Source organism: Betta splendens, chromosome 4 (genome assembly GCF_900634795.4).
Source record: "Betta splendens chromosome 4, fBetSpl5.4, whole genome shotgun sequence".
NCBI lineage: Eukaryota > Metazoa > Chordata > Actinopteri > Anabantiformes > Osphronemidae > Betta > Betta splendens.
Window position 1 is genome coordinate 28,650,881 of NC_040884.2, and position 26,913 is coordinate 28,677,793.

Below are 26,913 nucleotides of genomic sequence, written 5' to 3' on the forward strand. Positions count from 1 at the left end.
TGTTTAGATCCAAGGTGGTAAAAAACGGATTAGTTCCTGAGCAGTGCATGTTTCCCCTCACAGCAGGCCTGAAAAACCCTACGGCTCATGCAGCATCTACTGTAATGGACACACAGTCATTCAGTGTTTCTGTTGCATGTGGACCCTAATAGATCGATGACTAGTCCAGTCGGTCCCAGTGTCCTCTCACGTTACCCAAGATGCATTTTGACAATGAAAGACCAAGTCAATAAATACATTTATGATAAAAACTTTATTCCATATTGTCTTCATTGGTTGTAATGCACATTTCAGATACAAAAGAAACCGTACTGTAGGTATGAAAATAGCACGGGCATCAGAAAGGTACTGCAGACGCTGTAGCATTAAAACCAGCCCACTCACAGGACGCCACGCTGTCGAGAAGTACGGCCTCAACACGGTCTCAAGCACTTGACTGTACCACTGAGTAATGAGGAATCCACCGCAGTATATGTCACAGAGAAGCCACGCGTGTGAAGGGACCAAGCACAAAGCGTGTACAGCTAGTTGAAAGGGAGAGAGTCAACAGAAACATAAACAGCTTCTGACTGGATGAAGAACATTTGTCCCACAAATAATAATATGACACGATCCATCTTCAATTAGTTCCACTCAAGTGACACTTCACAGCAAAGATGTGGAGAAACCTGATGCTTGTGATTTTACCAAGAAGGGAATAAACTAGACTGAAAGAGAAATATCTTTGGTTTATTCATCACAATAATATTTGCTGAGTGGGGCTTGGTATCGCTCCAGTGTTTATTGTACTGCGAGTCACTAACACTCTGAAAAGTCCCTCTCTTTATTTGACAAAACTTTCCAAATCACAGCAATTTACAACTTTCTTCACAAGGAGCTCATTAGCCGCAGACGGCCTCGCGTCTACGTGCGTGTTCCCATCTGCTGATCCTTGGCACAGATGCCACAGGGCTCAGCGCCGGCTCCCCGCTTCAGTCAGGAGCCGCACACATGGCCGTTCTGGCCCGGCAGCACATCCCAGCACCGGTCCCCGCCCTTGAGTTTAGCCCAGTGTCTGTGAAGATAATCCCAGAGGATGAGCGCCGTCCAGCTGGACAAAGACATGGAAGGCTCCGACTACATGTCAGGCTTAAACCTTTGTGTGTGATTAAAACAGTATTTGTGATTGCACTGACACACCTCCTGTACTGGATATGGAGTCTGATGCCTGCATCACACTCATACAAAGGCTAAATACTCCTGATGTAACAGGTGACAGCGTTTTAAAGCAACGTACTGTACAACACAGGTGAGAGAATCCTAAAAAGCACAAAATAATAGTTGGATATGAATTGTGTCGTTTGTGTTTACATCACATATCACATATATTCTGTGGTCAGTGCGCTCTACATTTGGCCCATCCAGGCTGCCATCAACACACTGTGCACAGGACTAAGGGGCTTAAGTGTTCGTGCCGGGTGTGAAGGCACCATGGATGCAGAAGCCTGTCTGCAGTCCACAAACGCATGATGTATCAGTAAGTGGAGAACGAGACACCGGTGACCAGCCTGTTGAGGTCTCGTATCCAGCAGGATGGGCTGAACATTTGTAGGAACGTGTGATAGGAGGGGGTTTGGGTTGGAGGTGGAACCAACAACGAGCGTCTTCTGAGCGTAAAGGCAGACAGAAAAACCCGCTGTGTGACTTTAAACTCTCAATCAGTTCGTCCACATGTTTCATGAGGCCTAATCAAACGGACATAGAAAACAGAACAGAACGGAGCAACACAGAACCTTATGTGCGATCTACATACAGTAACAGGCACATGAAACGTCTTTTAAGTAGTTTACATGAGATATTACAGGAACGTGGTCAGAATGAACTTTGTCTTCCTGATTCAAACCTTCAAGCCGTCTTGCCTCCGTCGCTGCAGTGTTTCCCCACAACACGGAGCGAGACGAGCGAGCGTTTACTCGACAGCCTGTATGATTTTAACAGTCTGGGCCCATTTGGCAGAGACACGCTTCACGCGTCCTGGTGACTCAGCTGGTGAAAGTGAGCCAGGGATCTCCGTCATCTCCTCTTAGCAACGACTCAAAAAGAAAACAAAAAAAAACCACTCGATACTATTTTACATCAACGTGGAAATACAATAAGACTTATTGTAAAGTATAGCACCACTCGGAAAACCTTATTGCATCGCGGCGCGCCCACATCTGGAACCAACAAGCCCGCGCGGCTCATGAACGCACCACGGAACTGCGACAACACGTGGCAGCTGACGTCTGGCGGTGATTGTGTGTGAAACGGGTTCCTGTGAATGCCAGGGAACGAACAGAACCTCTGTTTGTGCTTGTTGAGGAGACACAACGAGCTGCTTCCATTCAGCATCCTGTTGGTCTGCAGGCACAGTAGGCGGCACTTTGCACTCTTATCTCCTGGTGGAAATAATGACGGTTCAGCTTAACATCCACTGCATCAGCCCCGCAAATAAATACTCCGCTTCTCTCAGAGCCAGCGTCATGTGAACTACACTGTACGTCATATTCTTCCACTGTGTAATGTGCTTCGTGGTCAGTGAATGAACAATTTTAGGGGGTGCAGACGTAGCAAAGACAATAAAAAGAAAACATTAGATCTGCTGCCCAAGGCAAAGAAGTGGCCTTCACCGAACTGAGCTTATTATCAGAGGTAAATATGCATTAGCTCTGGTTGGGCCACTGAGATGATCCAATGGCAGCTAATGGCAAGCAAATCAAATCAGGGTGCAAACAGTTCCTATTAAAACCATCATTCTGTCCGTGAACACATCACCGGTGCTTCAGGGCGGCGGGCGATCGCTGCCAAACGGAGGCGAGACGTCCTAACGAGTGGAGATTATTGTGTTTGTGCTCGCTGCGACGCACAAACGAAGCGGCTCATCCAGGGCGATCGGGAGCAACGTCGCCTTCATCGATGGATGCTGCAAACACAGAGAAACAGCAGCTGGCGGCGGTGGACGGCTGCCTGCGTTCCCTGCGTGCTTCGTCCCACAGTGTCTGAATCAGCTGAATCCTTGGCTCAACTTCAAACAAGTCATTGAATTCAGGTTCAACATACGACCACTCAAACCTTTCGTGTCGACGGAGAAAGTCACTTATTCACTCAGCTGAACGTGAAGCTTAACGTGAAGGCCGACAAACTGTCGTGATCCAAAGCTGACTGGTGGAGGCTCATTCCTAACCTACGTAGAAGCCTTTCTGCTGCTTCAAGCAGACATTCTCCTTCCTGCTTGTTTGTCAGACTGTACAGGGTTAGCGGTAGCGTTCAAGCAGGAGGAATGAGTCAGCGTGAAGCCATGAGGGCCCCCTGTAATGTGTTTGCTGCGACAAATGGCTGCTTTAGAAATGAACCTCCAAGCTCAGAGTACAATCAGCCATAATCAGTCAAAGCCAAGCTCTTATTTTGTGAATTGTTATTCCCTGATCACTGTAGCGACAGTATCTACCCCTCCAGAGGAAGGCACTAGAAATGGTTTGAATGTCCTTGGATGTTGATCGTCTGGATTTGACTGATGGCTGGATAATAATGTCTAACTGATAGAACGTGTGTTTCCTTCCTTGTTTCATCCCACACACACAGTCTACCCTGTCCTCGCTCCGCCAGCACAGGAAGGGAATCAGTGATGCGTCATACCTGAAGTCACACAAGCAAAAATCTGCTCCTTTATCCCGTGTAAACGCTTCAGGTACTGCAGGAAAGAGTTATTTGGTTTTCCTTGATTAAACTTGAACTCCTTTAGTGAAATTGTGCTGTTCCCCCCCCGTTTCAACGTGACCAGCAGCCTCCTGCCGTGTGCTAAAGGTACAGGTAGCCCACCCAGTAGACGATGTTGAACAGCAGGAAGGACGTGGGGAAGAAGACGCGGGAGTAGGCGTCCAGCTCCAGCAGGTCTATGTGGACGCGGCCTCTCCGCCACGCGCCGTCCTTGCACTCCTCGAAGCAGCAGAAGAAGCTCTGGCAGTCTTTCCCGTCCAGACACTCGTACACGCAGGCGTCCTCGAAGTCCTGCCAGTACATGGAGTTGTTCAAGGCGATGACGGTGTGCGGGGCTCTCACATCCAGCACCGAGTAGTTCTGCAAACACGCATTACAGTAGCTGCTTATATAATATTCATAGAATATTCAAATGCTGCACATGCATTTAGTAAACAGGTGAGAACAGTCTGGGGAGAATTGACTGACATCCTATGAGGTGACTGTGTCTCTCTCTCTCTCTCCCTCTCGCTCGCCCAGGTGTTGACAGCCTAGAAGTGGCCTGTCTGTCTCGGAAGCTTGTTGAGACTGAATCAGTGCCCCTTAAAATAGTAGCGGCCTTATCTGAAGAGCTCAGAAAGGGCAGCATCGCATCATCTCATCCCTGGAAGCTTTTCTCTCCTCCTTCTCCTAATAATAAAAAACCAGGGCGCAGGAGTGTAGCGAGGGCGCCACCCCCGTCTGCGTTTTCATATCTAATTATGAGGCTACTTGAGAGTTTCCGGCTGCATTCATGGTCAAAAGGCGGGTTTGTCCTTGACTCACTGGTCTTTTAGGCTCCCTGCAGCCCGGCCGCCGAGTGCTGTACGAGTAGTAGTTCAAGGTGGCGTACTCCATCAGGGCGGCGAAGACAAACAGGAAGCAGACGGTGACGAACAGGTCCATGGCGGTGACGTAGGAGACTCTGGGCAGGGACGTCCTGGCCACGGTGCTGAGGGTGGTCATGGTCAGAACGGTGGTTATCCCTGCAGCCCACAGGTGTGGTTATCAGGCACAGTCATCATACGGTGTACAGAAACACAAACACACACACACGAGTGACTGGACAGCGATGGTGAAGCAGGGACCCGAGGCCTCCGTTCAGGCTTCTAAGCATCGATCCAGCAACGACCCAATCCATCAACCAGCTTCCAGCTTACTGTACGTGCGCAGCCGGAGGGACGCAGTTCTGCACCTTTCCCTCAGTATCTATTAAAGGCCTCAGAATCAGATGGGCGACTTTTGGCTGCGTGTCTAAGCTGTCAGTTAAAGGCCTAATGTGAGAGGGATGCGTCTACACTGGAGGAGGTCTCGGTGAGGGAGACGTCGGTTTCTCTAGAGGAAACTGACACACGGTCAATAGAACCGGAGGTCGAGAGCACGAAGCGATCCACCGACGGGGAAATGAAGCGTGAGTGAAACACACACCAACATTTTGTATTTACACGCTGTTTATTTCCTTTTAATTAGCACATTCAGACTGTGGCACATTACGTTTACAACTGTACTGCGTATTGTTGGTTGTGCTCCTTGTGTGAAACTCTGATGCAGGTTCCGGCGTATCGAACGCTGGGAGAGAGACATGAAGACAAATAATGGGGTTAATGGCAAAGAATGGACAATATGGAAAAAACCCATAAAGAATTACAACATTTGTGCTCTGTCAAGCTAACAGTGCCTGAAGGAACCTTTAATACCTGAAGTCAATATCAGTTCAAAGTCAATTCTTAACCCTTTGAGGAGCATTACAATCTGGATATTAAGTGTCATTGCTTCTTCATGCTATTCTTACAAAACACAGCTGTGTTCAGTTAGATTGATGACCATGATTCAGAATCTGCCCAAAAGTGAACGAGCTCCTGAGTCTTACACTGAAAAACACAAATGAAAGTTGTGTTGCGTATTTGAACACAACTGTTGAGAAATCATCCGATGTAAACATCCTATTCATAGCATTAAAAAGTACACAAGGGTTTTTAATGTTAATCCCTTTTGTAATATTTGCTGAAAGTCAAAACACTATTAGCTTAGATTTCTACAAAGTTTAGAATTTCAAGAGGAACAACACTGACTCACCTCAATAATCAACTTTGGGTCCATATTACTTCAGTCACACTCTCTGGCCTCTTGAAGATCGTGTAGTTTGTCAGAGAAACAGGTCACAAAGTTCAGAACGCTGTGATTCCCGTAAAACGCTTTGTAAAACGTCAGAACGCTGAAGAACCTGCAACGGCCCAGTTTAAGTTTTCATCCCTGTTTGATTTGATTTGGTGGAGCAGCCGGCGTGGCTGACATCGCTCAGGCTGACAGACATGAATATTCCCTCCTGTTCGACCCTCCACCGAGGCCATTACAGACATTCCTATACGAAGAAAAAAAAAACACCTGCCACTGTTTCTCCGAGGTTGCCATGGTAACAAGCCGGCCCCGTCTATTTCAGACGACCGTCTCGCACTTTTTCTTTGGCGTCGGCCTGCCACGGTGATTACTCTTACCTGCCTTGTGCGAATGCTGTGGCTCACATTCAGGAATCGCTGCTCTAAACAATGCAGTGAACGGCAGGTCTGGAGAGAGGACGACTCTCAGAAGCATTTATCGTTACTGACAGCTTCATGCGAACAAACCTGTGAGCGTCAATATATACAGTAGTGCTGCTACTGTATAGAATTTCAAATCTATATTGTAGCTGGGGTGGCTTAAAATCATGTTCATGATTCATCACGTTCCCTCAATTTATCCAGCTGATTTAAACCAAATACATATGTCGTCCTTTGCCTCTTCTCACTTGTGCACACTATTAAACTGGTGATACCACATCATAAAAGATGTTTCGTTGTGTTATGTTGATGCTGGGTCGTCGAAGATCTACTGTACATGTGAACAATGGACAATGCGAAAACACACAAAAAAGATCAAATGAAGGAAATCAATTACCTTCTGCAACATGTTCCACAGGACGGCACAACAACAAAATAGAAAGCGTGTACAAAAGAGGGAGAAGCATAACAGAAGAGTAAAAAGCAGATGGAGTGGCTGGAGTTAAGTGACAAACAAATGTGCCCGTAGCAGCAACGAGCCCCTGAAATGGAGCCTTTTTCAAAGGAAGAAACGCTTCAGATGCACAAATGGGTGCAGAAATGTTGAGCAGCGACTTCAAGACGACTGTATGTTTGAGTTCCTTCCACATAAGCAGCTCTCTGGTACCTAGAGCCGTTCTGGCTGGTGTGGCGTCCTTCTTGATCCAGAAGGACACCCAGGACAGGACCACGGTGAGGATGCAGGGGATGTAGGTCTGGATGGTGAAGTAGCCCATTCTCCTGCTCAGGTCGAAGTACACCGTCATCACCACGTAGTCCCCTGTGGATGACGCCAGAGGAAGTGAAATGCAGCTCACTGTGAGGGAAGTGTGCGTTTACAGTACAGCGGAGCCTGTCGTTAGCGCCGCTGCTGCGCGGTTCGCGGTGAATGTTGAGTTTTATGAGTAATCCTAAAAGCAAATAATGTGGAGCACAGCAGTTCTAAAAACGGCCGCGCTGCGTCAGCTTTATGCAGATGCCACATGGCGGGACCTTGTTTTCAACTTCTGTTTATTTGCAGTTAATACATTTTAACAGCCATCTGTTTTTCAGCGGCGGCAGGCGTTCGGGGCGCTGGTGGCGATTGGCTAAATCGGACCGAGGCTGCGCGAGCGGCCACTTTCACGTCGGAGGCCTGAAGTGAGAGGAGGGCGACGCAGGTTGAACGGTGATTCTGGAGAAGCGGATGGAAAAGGAGGAGAGGACGCACGCGTTGGGCTCCCGGGTTCCTCCCGTTACTAACCAGCTCGAATGCATTTCAGCTGCAGAAACACTGTTTTCACAACCAGCTGCAGCAAACTAGAAGAAAGCAGGAGCCGGAGCTGCGTACCGGCCGTCGTCTGGATTATGTCCGTGGTGTTTCTCAGGCCCATGAAGTCGAACTGGTAGAGACGCCAGGACTTCTGGTCGGCCGCCTCCACAGAGTTCTTCCTCCACTTGTAGATCATCTCATCTCGTGGGTATCCGTCTGTAAACACAGACAGACATCACACATATTGTACAGTGGTGATGTGCTGACCCACAGCAGCACGAGGCAGAAGGAAGCTGGACCCTGAAGCTGAGCTGATGCTGGACTTGGCCTTCACACGTGGCCGCAGCCATCGATCGCGTGACAGTAACAGCAGCTTAATGATTCCATATTTGTCCTGGTGCGACAGCGCCTGGATCCTCTCTGCTTTAGACAGACGCAAAATCCTTTTAGCGGGAAATGCTAACAATGTTATGATCTTGCCTGAGAACAATTTCATGTAATAGGCTTTCAATTAGCGGGAGCGTTACGTGTGGGGGAAGATGTTGCTAAACTCCTAATTGTTTTCAAACATGTTTGATGAATGAATTTCATTAACATTTCCTGCAATTCTCCCATTTCCTATTAACGACACCATTAAAGATTAAGCAAATTCTACTTTAAAATGTTCGGAAAACTGCTCTTCAACTTCAACAGAAACAATCCATGACAGGATTGTAGAATGTGACATTTGCACAATGGGCCTGTAGACGCATTTCAAAATAAAAGTACTTCAGAGGGAGAGTAAGTTTAACACACACACATCTGTTAGAAAACAACAATCCCTCTGACACCAGCATGTACAGTTATATACAGTACAACACATGGTCACAGTGTTGCTGCTAAAGATGAGGAGCATCATCAGTTCTCTCTACCAAGTTTTCTATGATCCAGAAGTGGATGTTCACAGATCTGTGAATCCAGTTCTGATTGATATCTGCAGCATTATGTCTGTGTTCTGTATCTACAGTAGATGCACTGTAATCATGTGGACAGTTTCTATTTCAGGAGAAAAATAGGCCAGTGTGTAGGTGTGGCAATTTCACTTGCATCCGGTTTTACAGGGATTACATTGACTCTACATCAGTAGATGAATTTATAACAGCAGACAATTGGATTGCTCTCAGTAATAACATGGAAATGAATAGGTCTGATTGTTCCAAATCGTATAATACCAAGAGGCCCGAGTCAGCGGGATGGGTGTGTCTGATCTTTTTAACTAACACATCTTCTCACAACACTTACTCTGAAGGCAGAATTTGCACAAATTGTAAAAAATGGTGGTATCACTGCAGATGCCCTGAGCATTGTCACTATGTGTAGTCCACCTATAACGTCCACCTACTTCATTATGCTGCTTATTTGCCTGGCAGGTTGATTATTCTAAACCCCCTGAGGCCCGATGGCCATAAAGATAAGCGAATATGACTCAATGAGAAAACAGTGACGTTGTCATGGAAACGCGTGTAACGTCTTATTTCCTCGGGTAATGGAGTTAATGGAGCAAAACGGGATTTGGCAACGCTGAGCAGCGTTTCATCTCCAGACGTCTTTACTGTGCATGTTGCATCACTGTTCATAATGGATCCCTGAGAGGCCACGACACTGCGAAAGGTAACATTAACACATGTACTGGACGGACTGTGTGGAGGCTTCAGTGCAGCTGCTGCAGCTCAAATAATGCCGGTTTGAGGTGTTTTGGTATATTTTTTGAAGTCAGCTGTATTTTAGCTGAGTTTCCATTCTTTACTGTGAATATTTGCATGTGGTTCTGGTCACTTTGTGACTAGTTGCTCTTTGTACAGTATGTAGACGATACAGCTCAAACTGCAACACATGATCCAAGCGCCAGTCATACATCATGTTTCCAGAACCCTCCATATGTCATTTAGCATAAATTTAGCATAAAGTCACAGAAAACTTTATCTGTGTACAAGATTAACAAACACAAACATTGTCATCTGTCACAGCCGGGTGTCTGTTTAGTCCAACAGCAAAGACGGCACTGGAAGTGGTGATGTGGCAATTACAGGCCAAGCAGACCGGGCTCACACCGAGACCATTGTGGTGTGGAAGCCATACTCACAGCTGGAGAAGATGAGTGGGCAGGAATGCTCGTCCATCGGGAAGTTGTGCAGCTGCAGCTGGCATTCTGCGTTTATCGTCAGTCTGAGAGGAAAACAGAATCAATGTGAGGCCAATAGCAAACCAAAACGTACATGATTAATTATGATTAGTGGCACACTGTGAAATAACGTGACATTAATACGGGCACAAACGCATTAGTGCATATAAATTTTTATTAAGACTGTTCGTCGGCTCAGTGTGGGCCAGCGAATGGCTAATTAGCAGTCATCATGCTGTAAGAGAAGTAATTAGTTAGTGGGAGACATCTGTAAATCACGCACGCACGCACGCGCGCACGCACACCTCTAATCAAGCCTAGTTGACAGTCCTGCTCACTATACTATACATCATCCACACATCCCAATGACCTCCTCGCAACTCACTTACGCTCCATTAATAATTGGACTGCGCCATTTGAGGAAGTTCACTCCCAACCATCATTTGATCACTAATTGTGGTTTTGTTACATAGAAACCAAAGTTTCAGGAGGCAGAAAAGCCGGCTGGGCGGGTAGCAGCGAGGAGAAGGGGTGAGGACGCAGGTCAGCGGGCTCACAGACCAACGAGGAAGAGCTGTGGTGCAGAGGTCACGCAATAACCACCACGGCCACAGTGTTTGAGAGGGGAAGTGTCATCTACCCACAGAACATCCGTCTAGTCTGGTCTGGACAGCGCTGGCTCCCTGGAACACGCTCATGCCCACATGATGATGGTGGATTCATGAACAAAGCAAACTATTGTACTGAAAGTGAGGCCTTTAGAAAAGCTAGCTTCAGGTGGGTTGTCGTTATTTCAAAGCACAGTACATTAATGTCTTTATCATTTATATTTACAATATTCAGAAAAAAAGGTTAAGGTACAGTACAGTAACTCTTACTAACTTACTGCCCTTTAGTTCTATTTTTTTTCACCCAAACACATCCACATCCATAGGAATTCCATGGAGATTTGCATAGCAACGCACACAAAATCCAACAACAGTGGAGATCTAGGCTTTGCTGTAAACGTCATTAAAGCATGGGGCTGGGACAATGCCGCGCACGTGGGAGACACACTGATATCACCAAATGTCATCTGTGTTTACTCCGGTCCAGCCAGCGCTCAATTAGAACCAAATGACATTTCATTGTCTTTCTCTCATGCCATCAGCGGATATTGCTCCTCAAAGTTTGCGCGCTCTCAGAGTGTCGGGATGAGCGGGGCCCCACGGAGGAGCCGGCGCGTCGCCGGTGAGGGATACGTGCCGTCTCTGGCTCAACGGCTGTTTTTCAGACACAGGCGTCGTGGCTTTATTTGACGCCCCTACAACACATTTAGTGTATTGCTAATTTACTCAGTCAAACTGGAGGACAATGCCAAAAAGGCTGAGGACGGCTGAGAGGTGCCTATTAGAGAAGGAGCAGTTTATAATAACGTGGAGTGCTCCAATTACAGTGAGTGCTTCGGGGCAGGAGGCTGCCTGCCTTTGTAAATTGGTCTTAAAGCTCAAGCAGGCAATTTGCACTTCCACTGGCTAATGACAGGGCTAATTGATTTTGTGCTGTTCGCTTTGAGGGACGTTTGCATCCCAGATTATTTCACATGAAAATAGCTTAGGACAGAGTTATGTACAAACAATATGACAGGACAGCCCATTAAGCCTTATTGTTCCTGAAGGGGGATATTTGGATAAAATATGTTGTTTACTGTCACAAATAAGCCTAATAGAATGAATTAGTTAGTAAAATCCCTCTACTGTATGTGTAATAGCAGCAGTAGCACAGGTTAGTCATGAATATGACTCAGAGCTTCATTCTGCTTCATTAACGTCTATAATAAATGTACGGATTGATCCTGCAGATAATTGCCGGAGAGCAGCCTTCCATCCACACACGCTCATGTATCTGCGCATGTTTTACCTCAGGGTGTAAAGGATCTTCCCGTCATTCCAGATGCGTAGCAGCTGGTTGGGCATGGTGATCCAGTGGGAGTCTGCGTTCTTGGAGTTCCTGAAGATGGTGTCCGGGAGCCAGATGAGGCCGACCATATTGCTGTTCAAGGTGAGTATTTTCATGGTGCTGTTGTATCTGAGGCGGCTGTCTGTCCACGTCTGGGCAAAGATGATATCGATCTGGTATTCCTGAAAGAGGTGGAAACGTCACCCGACCGAGCCAGATATGCGTTCATCGCTTCATTTTTCATTATTGGGAACTTTTACAGTCACAGATTTAAAAGCCCTCACGCTGCACCTTCGGTCCCATTTCATCAAGCTAATACACCTGGCTGTATAAACAGTGCTGTAGAGTATTGTGTGGGGGTCTGTCTTTACGCTGCCTTGAAAGATCAGAGGGGAAAACACTTCCGGAATGAAAGGGCTGAGGTGGGGTTGGTGCTGGGAAAGGTGATGCTGGGGAGTGTTCACCTCAGCTACAAACTCAGGTGCAGTTGTTGTGCATTAATGATTCCTGTTCCATCCAACGAGTGGAGCTGAGCTTTGCCCCTAAGCCTTATTGCCTCCGATTGCCAGCTCTTGGATGTGGAGTCCTCAACCATCTTAGAATGAATCCCCCTGACAATCGCGGTGCAGCTCCTTGGTGCTAGTAGTGTTGAGCTGGAGCTGGATCAGCGTTTGTTGAGTGGTGGGGGCTGATCCATCTCCTAAAGGTTAACAGCATTCAAGCCACATTAAAGACTCCTGCTGAAGTGCAGAAACCTTGGTCCTCTTTATCCACCTCACTAACTTGCTTTGTGCTACTCTGACGGGGCCGTGGGGTCGAAGGCTCGCCACAGCAAGTCCAGGAACGTCAAGAAAAGCGGAGGCAGCGGGGCCACGGTGGGGTGGAAACCGTAAAGGTCTTATGCTCCGCAGTGACTCCGGATGGGGCAAAATAGAGCAGGCTTTTTTAGTTGATTGATTGATGGTGGTGCTACTCACCTGGAAACCTCCAATCCTGTTAACTGTGAACTACTGATCAAAGCCACTGATACTGCTACGTGTTAAATGAAGAACATCCGTCTACAGGCAAACATGAAGCAGCAACTAGCAGCCAGTCAAAACTGGATTTAGATACAGACTGATGCGACATCTTTTAAAGTCAATTAACTGGCCACTTTTTAGTAATCAATATTTAATCAGTATCATTTCCTATCTGGTAGCGACTGCTCTAAGGGAAAACTAGAAAAGCAGTGGTGTTGCAATAAGTTACAAACTGTATAACCTGCAGAGCATGGGAAGACACTTCAAAGAAAATCAAAAGAAGCCCTGGTTTCTTTTCAGCACTGCAGCTAACTATGACTAAGAGTCATAGTTGTGTTGAGCCTCGTAACCCTAAAAGTGATAAATAGTATGATTGTGAATAAGGCTCCATCTTATCTTAAAAACCTCATACAGTAGCTCCTTGAGTTTTATTCTCTGTCCTCTCTTTTCTATCACCTCACCCCAACCGGACGAGGCAGAAGCCGCCCACACTGAGCTGGTTCTGCTCTGGAGCTTTCTTCCTTTACAATCCACTGTTAACGTTAAAAGAACTGAATGTATACACCTTTATAAACTAAGAGATATGGTGTGCTCCAGCAGCAAAGCTGATAAAGATGTACAGTACAATAACATTAAGGACAGTCGGCCTCCTACCGGCTGCTGCCACGGCCTGAAATGTGTCTGACCTTTTACCCAGTGTCTTTACTGGTTTGAATTAGAATGAAGTCTATAATCAAGAGAAACACTGGGAGCTCATGACCTTTAATTGTGCAGAGTTTGGGAATTAAAACAGACACACACACACACACACACACACACACACACACACACACACACACACACACACACACACACACACACACACACACACACACACAAAAGCATTAGTTGGGATTTAATGAACAGTGAAGGGAAAGTGCTGCAAATCAAATAAACAGAACTAATTTGAGCCCAAGCATTCACAGATGGAAATACACAGTTGCACACGGAGGGTAGGAGATTAAAAAAACAGATAAAAGTCGTGTATCAAAACCAAAATATCCTGCTCTGTAATGACATATATAATTTCACATTAGAGGGTAATTTACACTACGCAGAAAGACGATCGATCTCCCCCTCCCCTCCCCACACCTGCTTTCAGCCGCTCCACACGGCGGCGTGAAGAAAATAGGTCTCTCACCTCTGCGGCCTCTGAGGAGCTGCTATATTGAGGCTGCTGAACCAGAGGAGCTGAATATACAGATACCTGCAGAACAATCCAAGCAACTGCAGTACGGTATGGGCAGAACCTGTATAATCTAATTCAAACTGCCTGGAAGCGACCAGCTGTGCTGCGTCATAGAAGCGAATCTGGTTTTAGTGACACTAAACGTTTTGGGAATTTTCTCATTCAAGAGCTTTTCTTTGTTTCTATTATTACACACTAATGATAAGTCCTCCAAGTCGACGTGCGCCTCACAGCAGCCTGAGGTAACTTGATTTAGTGGGGCTTTTCCTGGAGGCTCCCCGGGAGACGCTTTGATTGTACTGTAATAACTTCTAGGAACGCGCTAGAAAAGAAACTTTCAATGTTGTGGTTTCCCAAGCGGACTGACCTTCATGTGTGGTGATGTTGGACTGATTCTTTGGGTTTAGGCGGTTTTCTCCCACAAAATCAGAACAAATTTGAAAAGAATTTCACTTGTTTTGTCAGCTACTTATTTTAGTAGATGTTAAATCTTTGCCTTGTTTCTTTTAAATCCTTAAGTCAGTACAAACACTCATCAATGGATCAACAGATACCAGCACAGTCATACTGAACAGAGTTATGTGTACATTGAAACACCTTCCCGTCACGGTTTCAATCATGTGGATGATTGTGATATTAGCCACAATTGAAAGTCCTCAACTCTTGTCTGTGAAGAACTGCTGTGTAACAGTTCACCCTGTGTTCGAAGGAAAGTGGAGCAGCCGTGCGACACACGACGGCTGTCACCTGCAGTGATGCAGCTTTTAATATTTGAGGTGAGCATGGAGACACATTCTGCTGACCTTCCTTTGCCCTTATGCAAATTAGGACCTATTAATAACTTGCATACAGTAGATGCCAGGCATTTGGAAAACACTTTGGTCCTCTGTGAGACTCCAACAGTTCAGTGCTTTACTGAAAACACGTTAAACACGAGACCGTTTCAAATTTAAATCTAGTCCTGCTCGTTTTGCTGTGTTCCTCCTCCTGTTCAAGGTTAAAAATTATTCAGAGCGCTCACATTTAAACCTCCTCATCAGACAAACCGCACACGTGGTGCATTAGAGCCGGTTTCTCCCTCTCGTCCATGCGTCCTGTCGTGGTCATTGCAGCATTCACTGTAAACTGGGACGAAGCCGAACAGCTGACTCTGCAGCGTGAACTTCGCACTAAATGACTATGCAGCAGAACGCCGTGCAGCAGATAATGCATCTTGCTCGTGCTTTGAGGTTTCTTGTGGTGTTGCCTTTGTGGCTGTGAAGCCTCTTCCCGTGTCCTCGTTAGAGGCGGCTAAAGGTCGCCTGAAGCGGACAGATAAAGGCGATCATCCCCCCCGGCGTGACCCCGTGCTCTGGGCTATCACCCAGAGAACAGGTACAGCATGTTACATCTCACACTGAAACGGCCCATTCTTTGTGCCGCAGCAGGCGATACTACTGTACAGCGTGTTTCCAGCCCCCCCCCCCCCCCCACACACACACTCCTTGTTAATGCAACATCTCAGTTTGTGCTAGTTGTGGAGCAAGATGTCTACAAACTCGAGAGTGAAGGACAAAATCCAGCCTGTTATGTTCATCCATCCTATTGTTATGATGTCAAAGGATACAAGGCACAAAGGTGAAGCTGAAATTTGGACTAAACAATGAATTGATTACAGTTATGTGGCTAAAGGTCAAAGGCCAAGGCCACTGACCTCAGGTAGTACAGGTAGGTCAGGTGAGTTCCATCCCCACCACAGTGCTCATTTGAGTTCTCCTATAAAACCTAATAATGACAATTGTAGTATGAATCACAAAATAATCTAATTAACCCTTTACAGAATATATAAATGTGAAGTGCCAACTCCACTGCGGATGCATGGGCTCCTGCACACGAACAGGTAGGAAAGATATTTTTGTAGTTCATTACATGCTGCCTGATCCACAATAGCAGCGCATTAATACTCCGGTGAGATTCGTTGTGTGTGTGTGGTTATTACCAAAAGCCTCATTATATGATCCTCGTGCTGATGACTTCATTACCCAAGTCTCTCAGCCAGAAAAATGAAGAAAATCTGATGCGCCACTCTGATTAAGTGGGAACGCACTTTCTCCTTTAGCGCCTGGGTTCCTCGGAACCAGCTGACCCACCTGCTGAAGACAGGCACGCTGCAACGCCAGGGCCATTACAGCAGGCTGCAACTAGCAGGGGTAGAAATGAATAATGTGCTGGAGGCTGGACCTAGGAGCTGTGGGAACGAACGGGCACGAGCGTGAGGCTCTGCAGGGTGACGACGGGACCGGGACCCCTCTGGCTCCAGCGTTTGTTCTGGCAGGAAGTCCTGGATCCTACGGGAGGTTGATTTGGACACTGCATGACCCCCACGTACCTGTATAAAAATAGCCTTTTATTCTAATTTCGAAAAACTGCAGGACTAACATATTGTCTACTGCCCATTGTTTCTAGTGAATGGGTCAGTCGCTTCATTGTCGCTGCGCCATGAACACACAATAAAGGCTTCGAGGCTCCTGGATGTGAGATCAGCAGATGGACGGGCATCTCCTAAACACTGTCTCATCGTAACTTCATTATAGCCATTATAAAATTCAGCGACTTCCTGGGAAGCAGACCACTATTTGTAATTTAGGCTCTTTTGAAATCTCTGTTTCTGCAGGGAGGTGCTGGTGATCAAAGGCCACTGCACAAGAGTCAGAGTGTTATGAATATATTTACCTACATTAACCCCCGGAACATCATTTGTCTAGTCCCCATCATGTATTCGTTAAATGTCAAAACTTAATTTATGTATTTATGCTCTTTGGCTGTTAAGGAGGAAACTTCCTGGAGAGAAACTCCTACGTTTTGGATTTAATAACAAGCATTGTTTTGACCTCGTGTCACTTCTGAAGGAAGAGATTTAACTCGGCCTTCGCGTCCAGCTTTTGATTAATTTCATACGTGAGCACTAATTTGGGGCTCGGCGTGGGACACGACTTTGAAAATCCATATGGGCCTAAATTGATTACACAGAGTTGGTCAAAGTAATCACTTGAATTCATACTGATTATCCCTGTGTGGTTGGAGGACATAGGCCCTGCGTAGGTCACATTCACGCCTACTGTACACAGGGAACGCAGCCACGCACACCCGTCGCCATCCAGCTGTGAGGTCCATGCGTGCAGAGACGCCTAACGCCTCTCTGAAACCCTGTGCTTTGTGTTTCATACAACATGCACCAGGCCAAGTAATGGAGTTGTTCAGTGGAGTGCTGTTGTCTTTCTGGGACGCGATTTGGAGGATCCAATTATTCCTAACATGCGGCACCCAATGATCTAGAAATGAGGGAATTAGAGTCCTTGTCCTGATTTTCTCTAGCAGTAAGGACATGACATCAGGCACCCAGAGTAATATTTAAGTGTTGTTAAATTTGCATATGTATACTGTATATATATATATATATATATATATATATATATATATATATATATATATATATAGGACTTCATATCCTGAGTGGTGCAGAACGGATGGATAAACTTTTGGATGGAGGGGAAGATAAACAGACACGTTAGTGGCTCACTTGCTGTCACAAATGTCAGTGATTTGGTTTGAATGAAGGGCTCAGCTGATGCATTGGTCCCCTGCACCGTTTAGCCAAGAGGCCTGTGGATGAAGACTGTACATTACCTGTAATATCGGAGTGAAGCATGTTAATAAGCTCAGCTCCTTTGAAACTTTCCGCTGAACCGCTTCTTTGTGCTGTTCCTTTTATTGTACTTTTGGTAAAAAATGTCTTTATTCCCTCCGAGTTTAATCCTCAAAAGAAAGGAATTAATCACCGTCTGTCTCCTGGAGAAGTCATGACACCTTAAATTATACGCTGCATTGTAATTAAAAACAATACAAGTATGACAACTGATACGAGCGTATGGGAATTATTCTCTGACAATGGGTCTTAAAATTAGCCTGTCACACGTGGAAGGAAGGTGCTGGAGCACAGGCTAAAATGAGAAGGAGCAGCGGTGGCTCAGATTAGGACTCAGCGAGAGGAGGAGAGACCTCCTCGGCTTCTGCTATGCTACAAAAGAAGTACGCACACTGTAAATTAATTGCTGACTCCACGCTGCCATCCTCCAACCTCATTCCTCCCATGTACCTGTCGCAGACTCCACGTCTCTGATTGTGGTCACGTTTCTTTCCTGTCCAGTCGCTCCTCGGCTACAGGTTATTGAACTGTTCTGAGTTGCACATTCAGCTCCAGTAAAAACCTGCTTATGGGAGAACTCTATTCAAATCTATTCAATACTTCATGGTCTAGTAAAGCAACAGTCATTGACTCCTTCCATCTTAATCAAGATCAAAATACTGTAGTTTAGAAATTTCAGGAGAAAATAATTACTATAATTATAATAAAATTGTGCTGTTCCTGCGTTACAGTACAGTTCTCTTGATGAAAGTTGGTTGTCTTGTGATCTGGAGATAAATTATCATGGAGGTGTCATTCTGCTTCTACCTTTGCAGATATGTGATCAAACAAAGATAAATTATCTTATTAAAAAGACAACAATTTCTCCAAAAAGGAACCTGTAAGAGAAAAGAGACTTAAACAGAGCGACTCACCATATTTATTGACGACACTGGTCCGATGCTGTTCACAAATATGTCCACATCTATGACAGTTGGTTTAACTGTGGGGAGAAGAGCAAAACAGTTATTGACGCTGAGACTCACCTGCCTCCTGTGTAAACCAAAATGTGAAGTGGAGGTGGATCAATGAGCCTTTATTATTGAGTGAGTAGCTGCTGAGTGAATGGGTCCTGCCGTTGCTAGTAATGAGCGCACATTAGTCTTCGTCACTGTCATGACACGCTACAGTATATGCAATGATGAATCTGTGCATCCAGGCCGCAGACAGAACACAGTGACGTCATCATTGTCGCTCTCACGTATTGCAATTAACTGATAAACCAGGAGCGCCCGCGTCCCTGATGGAGCCGCGCTGAAGCGTCGTGGTGGTCCCACCCCAGGCGCCAGTGAGTCCTGAGCAGCCGAAGGGTGGAAGATAATCTGTGCAATTTAACAAGATAAGGCCGCGAGATTGATGCGTGTTCATCAGCTGCAGAATTAACCGATCACAAGCCCGGGATCATAAACATGAGCCCATTGTTTCCCATGAGGATCAACTTTATGTGTGTCAGAGGCCATTCGTGGCCATACAGACTCACTGTTTTAGCCCCAGACGCAGCACTTAAAGCTCAACGCTAATGATCATGATTAGGTCCAGCGTGTGTTGTAGAGATTAGCACGTTCTTCAGATTTAACATGCACATCGGACCCTGCGAACATTTGCTTTTTGCACATGGGCTACAGCCACCACACAAATGATGTTTCGAAATGACCCAAAAACAAAACAGAGAGGGGCTCAAAACCACAACGACAGCAACAACTGGCCAGAGGTCTTTTACTAGACGGGTAGAAAACCATGACAGTGTCCTAGAGTAACGCTGCAGTGGCTATAGAATGAGCTGAGATGTGTAAATATGAATGTGCCAGCAATCCACCACAAGGAAGCTGTACCTACACCCTCTGCATGAGACCTGCATGAGCGTAAAGGGGGCTTTGGGGGGGGGCAGATAGACACCCTACTACATTTGCATAGCAAAGAGCTCTCCTTTACTTCACATCACCTGTCTGTGGACGCCTTTCAGTCTCAGCCAATTAAGTCCACGGCGAGAACCGTTCCGCGCGCCGGTCTCGGTCCCGGCGCGGAGTTCGCGCAGACAGATGGCGCGCTGGAGAACACTTGTGGAGAGTCCCTGCTGAGGCCTGAACAGATCTGAGAACAGCGTCTGAATCAGTGCGTTTGTCGGGAACACGCCTGATTCAGCTCCTGTTGCTGGTCCCAGCACCCGGGGCAGAGCTCAGACACTTCCACAGGTGATAATGTCAGAACCTGCAACAGGGTGGATTTGGACCCGCCGGGCAGTTAGAGGCAGACGAGGATTTAACTGGAGACAATTAACCTGCTCGTCGTCGTCGTCTACAATCTGCAGCTCTGCTCAAACCCGACCTGAGCTTTCTGGTTCTAGTCATGTGCAGATAAGATGCAGCAACAACCAACTAAGTGAAAAATGAGGGGAACACAAAGCAAAGAGTTAAAATAAACTAGTAAACATGAACAAAGGTTCATGTTTACTTTGATTCAAAGTGGCAAAAATAGTCCAGAACAAAGAGAAGGAACTAAATCACTGCTCATGTAGCACAAAACATACCAACAGAATGAAGGAGTGACTGACATGACAACTAAAAACCATGTGTGAAGTGAGTCCTTTAGGCCAGAGAGAGAGTGAAAGGAAGAAGCAGGAAACAGGAAGTGATGTAATACAGCACAAATAATAAAACGGGTTCAGGTTCAAACCGGGTCAACCTGTTCATTCATTCGTTCAAGAGCCACTGTCCAGTGAAGTAGAACATAACCCACAGCGTGAGGCGTTTGTCAATTCCTCAGACAAAGTAAATTTGTCCTTTTAGACAAATCTATTTCCTGGAATATATTTCTCTAGATATCTGTGTCAGGCAGTAAATCCTGCATAGGTCCTAGAAATTAAAGAAAGTCTAACGTGAAGCATATTGGTTCGGTTCTGGACCGTGGACAGGCATGAGCAGCCTTTCTGCACAGCAGATGCACAGCTGCTTCTGTGTATAATGAAATTGCATTGTCAAAAAACTGTTATTCACCCAACCAGAACCTAAGGTTGCTGTGTCCCACCACCAAACACCAGCGGTCCAGACCAACACCAGCGGTCCAGACCAACACCAGCGGTCTCTTTGTCCTGTGATGTAAACAGACCGGAGGTGTGGGACATGCAGTACGTGTCCAGTAAGGGACTAAGAACAGTGGGTAATCGAGTCCCTCTGCTCCTCCGGCTCCGACTTCCTTCATTATACTGAGCTAATTGTGTTGGAGGCCATAAATCTGCTGCTGCCTACAGCCCCACTGAGGTGGTCATCCAGTGGATGTGGACAGGGAGGTGGAGAGCATGAACCAGAAATCAATTAGCCGTTTCTGAGTATTCATCTGCTAAATACACTGCACGGTCCAGGATGCTGTCGCCTCAGGTACCGGCATCGTGCAAAATATGAAAATGAGCCTTTTAATAAGAGGAAGGTGGGAGATTAAGAGAAGGAACTCTCCGCTCCTGCACACTGTTACTTGGAGGCATGTGGGTTGGAGAGAGAGGCCGGTGCCTCCTGTTAGTCTTATCTGTTGCTGAGGAGACTGATGAACAGGTCCACGGAGACGTGACCTAACCTCCATCCACGTAAGCCGAGGGCGACGTCTTGACAGATGAGAGAAACAGATGTAGATTTCATTGTTTTATTATTAATAAATCAGAGTCTTTGCATCTCCTTGTGTTTCAGTAAAGTGGTTTATGAGCAACTTTTTGTGACCTCCCCACTAACCCTGCCCTGAACGGATCATTCTGCTCATTAGCTACTACTAAGATGTAGGTGCATATGATGGCGGATGACTGGAGCCAAAGACATGTGTGAGTTACTACAGTACAACTTTCTGCAATGAAAATAAATAAATGATAGGAGGTGATAATTCAATTACAACTATACGCTGTAGGCGACACATAGTGAGAAACCACTCAAAGACACTACGGAGGAAGTGAAATTCATGAAAGAAGAACAGAACTAGGTTTTCCACTTCCTGTGAAGGCGCTTTCCGAGCCCTCGTTGGAGTAACGAGCTCCACCGCCGAACGTTATTCGTCGACACATTCATCCAGTAACTCCCAGCGACGGAACTAGTGACCGACGACGTGAAGACGCAGCTTCTCCTCTCGTCGTCCAGGCTCATTACTACACACATGCCAGCGCTCTGAAATATTCAAACAGCCGCGCGGCTCATGTGTCCAGACGCTGAGGCCACTTTAAGCAGGTCTGTTTAATGAATGTGAGGACACGAAACTGTGCTGTGAGCGAGACTGAGAGCTAAACCTGAGACTGGCTGGTTATTTAGTGTCCAGTTTCAGATTTTGTGTAACAACCATGTAATTCACAAAAATGATTTAGCATTTATCGCCAACGATACAGTGCTGTGAGAGTACGACAACTTCCATTTGCCGCAATTAGAAGAGAGAGCCTCGAGTCCTTTAGAGCAGCTCCTCGCACGCACAAAGCCTCTTGTTTCCTGACACTGCGCTGATCAATCAGAGTGAACTAAGTTTACAGTGTGTTCAACAGATCAGTCAATCACTGTCGCGTCTGACGGATGGCGACAGCGGCTTTTGTGCGACGAGGTGATGGTCCAAACAAAAGGAAAGGTGCCGCTTGAAGCCGCACGGGCCTTTTGTACTGTTATTTCCATTCTTCTGTTTTGAAATGCTGATTTGAAAGCCTCTTATGTTCCCTGTGACGGTCTCGGCTTCAAACCGCTACGCACAATAAGAAAAACAGCTGATAATTAGAAGGGCATTGGGGAACTGTTCATAGACGTGAGGTTGGCGTTTCTTCACATCCACTGACTGCCTCCGTATGCACAGAATCTGATCAGGACCGAGTCTGTGCTGGATCACAGAGGTCCCACTGATATTAGCGAAATAACAGAACTCGGGCCACTCCTCCATCTCCAGACTCCAGGACCTTGACTGAAAATAAATACAAGAACCTTCATCTGAAAAGAAAAACCCTGAGGAGTGGTTTCTTTTTCCTTCAGGCAGGTAAAGTACGACGCGTTAACATACCGTAATACCTGAAAGCAAACCGGTGAAGCGTCACCTCGCACCTGTGCTGTTGCCTCCACCAGCCACAGCTGCCCCACCGCTGGGACAAGGTCCAGTCCATCCAGAACCAGTGATTAGAGCCGCGGCATCACTTCTTATTTCTGCCAAGTGGTGGAAATCCCACCTTTTAGTCCGAGTCCACTGCCGGCTTTCAAAAGTCACATTCAATAATGTGTGAGCGGACGAGGTCGCAGCCGTTCCTCGTGGAGTCAAAGGGCCGGCATCACAACAAATGACTTTCTAATTGACTTATCTCTGCTTTGAGGTCAGGGGGAATTGGGGGAAAAAAGTTAATTGCACTCCCTCCGTTTATCATTGCTTCTTTGAAGTTATCCATACGAGTTAATTTGTTGGGCTTTGGCCGAGCAACCGGGGGGGAATACAGATCTGTGATACACTATAGAATAACAATTTTCCTCGCGAGTGTGTTTGTGAGGGAGGAAGTGTGACAAAAGGAGATGATTCAGTGGTCCCTGAAGTAGTTCATGGAAAAAAGGTCACTGCTTTTATTACAGAGGTTCACTCACAATATTTATATTCCTCATCCAGTCACAGCATCCGGCGCTTCACTAACTTACTACAGTATATGTTTAATATTTCTAACATTCAATGATAAAGAATAAATAATTTCATTAATTCTCTCCCTCCTTCATCTAAAGGGCATAAAACACTAAATGAAGCTTGTCTTTTAGCGAGCGGCTGGTTTCATGTTCAGTGTCATGCTGCGTCCACTGCTTGTTTCTCCTGCCCCCAGGTGGCCGAGCATCCGCCCCTTCAGGTTTAATGTACTGGGTCATCGTCTCCCCGTGATAGTGTAACGCGCCAGCCATAAAATGGACCCTGAGACGAAACAGTCTTGTAAATATGGTTCTTTGCGGCCCGGCGACGATTAAAGCTCATTGTAAACTGAAGCTCGTGCCTGACTTTACGAGGTGGACGAAGATGGTGGAGCTCTGGGAGGAGTAAAGGAAAGCAGGCGTCTGCATCAGCGAGGAGACTGAGAGTGAGACACCGGACAGTGTTGATTGGAAGCCAGAGTCAAACTCTCAGGACGGCGTCACAACAGCTTTTCCTCGGTTTGAGGCAAGAAGGGCAGTAATACACAATCTATCTCTCCAGGCCAGTGAACAAATAATATTTGCTCCCCGCATGTTTCCCTGACTGTTTCCATAGTAACGAGTACAACGTGCAATTATCTGACGATAAAGATGTTCAAACTACATGAATGTAATCAGTCCTGTGGGATCAAGCCGGAGGTTGGGACTTGCTTTCCTGCTCAGCCCGCGTCATAGGAGCTCCAGCTTTTACTCTCCACTGACTCTATTAGATTCTCGGCACATTCAAAATAAAAAAAAATGCTGCCAGTCTTCAGATAAGAAAGAAACAACATTCCCTAAAATATTGAACTGCTCCCTGGAGGCGATTTTTCTCTTTTCTCCCGTGGTCTGAGCGATTCCTCGACCACTTGAGAGCATTCGGGCTGGGATTCAGGGCGGCCTGGAGAGCAGGGCTGAGCTCCTACAGGGCATCAAATGGCAGCTTTGGAGCAGAAATCCAGTACGTGGAGCAGAAGGCTGAGAGAACGGCACCGGAGCAGGACCAGGGAGGCCGAACACAGGGAACTGCTCCCAGAGACACAGGAGCCGCCACCAGATCAGGAACATGTGTCATGACCTCCACCTCAGCAACACCGATACAGGAGTGTAGCAACAGGTGTGTCTGTGGTCTACACAGAACCAGGGGAGAACCCACCGGCAGGCTGGACACAAAGGCTCGGAGACCGAGTGCATCACTCAAACTGAGGGGAACAAACTGTAGATGAGTCTTGTTGGATGATACAAAAAGCAGCAGCTCATCACAACAGCAAGAATATAATAACAAACCCAACAGTGGCTGAATCAATGGAAAACTAACAATATCGCTGCTCCACTCAAACTTTCAGCTTCAGAATAGACTTTACATTCATGAGGACACATGGAGAATACATGAGATACATCTGGAAGCGTGTTACTACAGGTCAGCAGCAACCAGCAAATAAACAGGAGCTTCGTCTTTCACCGAAAACACGTGCAGAATGTTTCAGCCGTTCACAGTTTGATGCAGATTCACCTCATCTGAGATCAACTAGCCTGAAACTGCAGCCTGGTACTCAAGCAATAATTTGTCTCACAGCTGATGCCGATGCAAACATTTTGCTTGTTTTGTCCTTTTATTTAGTTTTTGTGCCAAGGAAAAAGAACAGTAGCGGCATTAAATGCACTCATCTGCTTCTTGGCTGAAACCAGTCCAACCAGTGGGTGTAATGGGAGCCACTCACAGCCACGCTCGACCCTCCACAGGTGGGTCGGATATGATCCTCACGGCCTACGCGCCTTTTCACGAGGACCTCACCTTAAAGCTGACCTTTAATAGTGACGCTCCTGACCCTTTGGCGCCCCAGTCAACCGGACAGGCATCATCGCAGCGTAAAAGCGCTTATGGAGGCAAATGAGGTGCACAACGCACACGTTTAGAGCAGAGCGCAGTGAGACAGCTGATCTGTGGTCAGCTGCACCAGAGCCGACTGTGAGGCTCAGCCCCACTGAAGCACGGGGGGACATTTTAGAGCAAAAGCCCATGGAGAGAAACCCAGTCATTCATTCATTTGTCCACAACCATCACAACACACTGAATAATAATTATTGATAAAAGCACACTTTCAATTCTAGGGCATTTTCAGTAATCAAAACATTTACAGCAAAAGTTGCACAAAGATGACAAGACGGGCAGCTGTTGGAGCCATACACAGCATGCATCAGGCGTGAGAAGCCTCTGGCTGCTGCTGTGGGAGATTTCAATTCTTTGTGAGGACTTTCAGCAAGTCTAACAGGTTAATATATGTAATCGATGCCACTGTGGGTGATGCAGGTTTCATTCTGTACAGTACACGCGCTATTAACACCATTTCATTGACTTTCATAGATAAAAATACTCGTATCATGGTTAGTGTCAATTAACAGCCAATTAAATGAATTGAACCGTCTTTCTGCTGCTGAAGTGACAGAAAGTGATGTTTACCTCCGATGTCCGGTCGCAGCTTCTTGTCATATTCTTTCAGTAAATTGTTGAGTATTTCCGTGGCGTCGGTTTCCTGGGATTTAGGAGCCAGCATTTGGTTCACTGTGACGTCCTCGTAGTCCTCGTCGTACTCGATTGTTAAAGAGCTGGAAGGCAATAGGAAAGAAGGTGGTTGAACGCTGTTCCCGTGGAGAGCGACGGGCATCAACTTAGGGACAAACTTGGACTTTTCTTGCACGCGCCTCCAGTGATCGGCCTCACTTACCAGGTAGACAGTGCGGACAGGAGTAGGACATGTGCCACGAAATTGGATGTCATGTTTCCCACGGGGCGACAACAAGTGCGGATGTGCGAGGGGAGCGTGCGCGGCGGCGTCCGTCCGTCCGTCCGGACGCGATGGTCACAGCTGCTCCGCGCCGAACCGACAGCTCGTCATAGTTTGTAAATCCGACGGAAATGGGCAGTAAGTCATTGCAGAACGCCGGGCGCGTGCAAAATCCCTCCCTCGCGGTCGCTGTCGGGCGGAGGAGCAGCTCCTCTCGCGCGCGGGCTGCGGTTGGCTCCTCGATCGCGGACGCTGCCGGGCTCACGCAGGTGCGCGCGCTCTGAGTGCGCCCACGGAGAGACCCCGACTCGTCCCGCACGCCTGTCTGCGTCACGCCACTTAATTGAAGCGCACCTTGCGGTTCAACAGAGAAGCGTCACAGCACGAGAAAGGTCATTTGGTCATTGTGTTTCTCTTGTGCCAAAAAGTTTCTTTGTGTAAAAAAATTGAAAATAAAAAAAATTGTAAATAATCTGTAAAAGTTGAACACATGCTTTTAAAACTATTTTTTTCTAAATGGGCTTAGTTATTTAGGATACGGATTAAAATTTGGTTTGTTTCGTGCTGCAACTGCAGATTGAGCGCAGGTGTTGTGTCTCTCTTCGGTTCTCTTCTTATCTGCCACATATTCAGTTCAAAGCTTGAATATCAAAGTGCTCCAGTGCAGCTGCTAAACGCTGCTAATTGTCCTGCAGCCTTTCACAGAAGCAGCGTTTGTAATTGTAATGAAGGGTTGTGTGCGTGTGTTTGCGTGCGTGTGTGTGTGCAGTGCGTACGTTTAAAGGACGCTTCACTCTGTGCATCTATCAAAATCCACACGATCGAAACAGAAGC

The 26,913-nt window shown here is 46.6% G+C and overlaps 1 protein-coding gene across 2 annotated transcripts; it reads right to left on the bottom strand.

The window, feature by feature from the left end:
• Positions 1-234: 234 nt before the first annotated feature.
• On the bottom strand, positions 235-26,771 carry LOC114853201 (gamma-aminobutyric acid type A receptor subunit gamma3). Of its 2 annotated transcripts, XM_029146292.3 has the most exons (9): positions 26,020-26,765; positions 25,755-25,900; positions 18,527-18,594; positions 11,642-11,862; positions 9,704-9,786; positions 7,660-7,797; positions 6,958-7,110; positions 4,540-4,739; positions 235-4,095 (listed from the first exon to the last, which is right to left on the bottom strand). In XM_029146292.3, the coding sequence occupies exons 1-9, from the start codon at positions 26,070-26,072 to the stop codon at positions 3,817-3,819; spliced, it is 1,341 nt and encodes a 446-aa protein (XP_029002125.1). In that variant the 5' UTR covers positions 26,073-26,765; the 3' UTR covers positions 235-3,816. The 2 variants fall into 2 exon arrangements, 1 of the variants encoding a protein (XP_029002125.1); XR_008694467.1 differs by lacking the exon at positions 235-4,095 and having other exon boundaries at positions 4,717-5,322; positions 5,830-7,110; positions 26,020-26,771.
• Between the last annotated feature and the right edge of the window lie 142 nt (positions 26,772-26,913).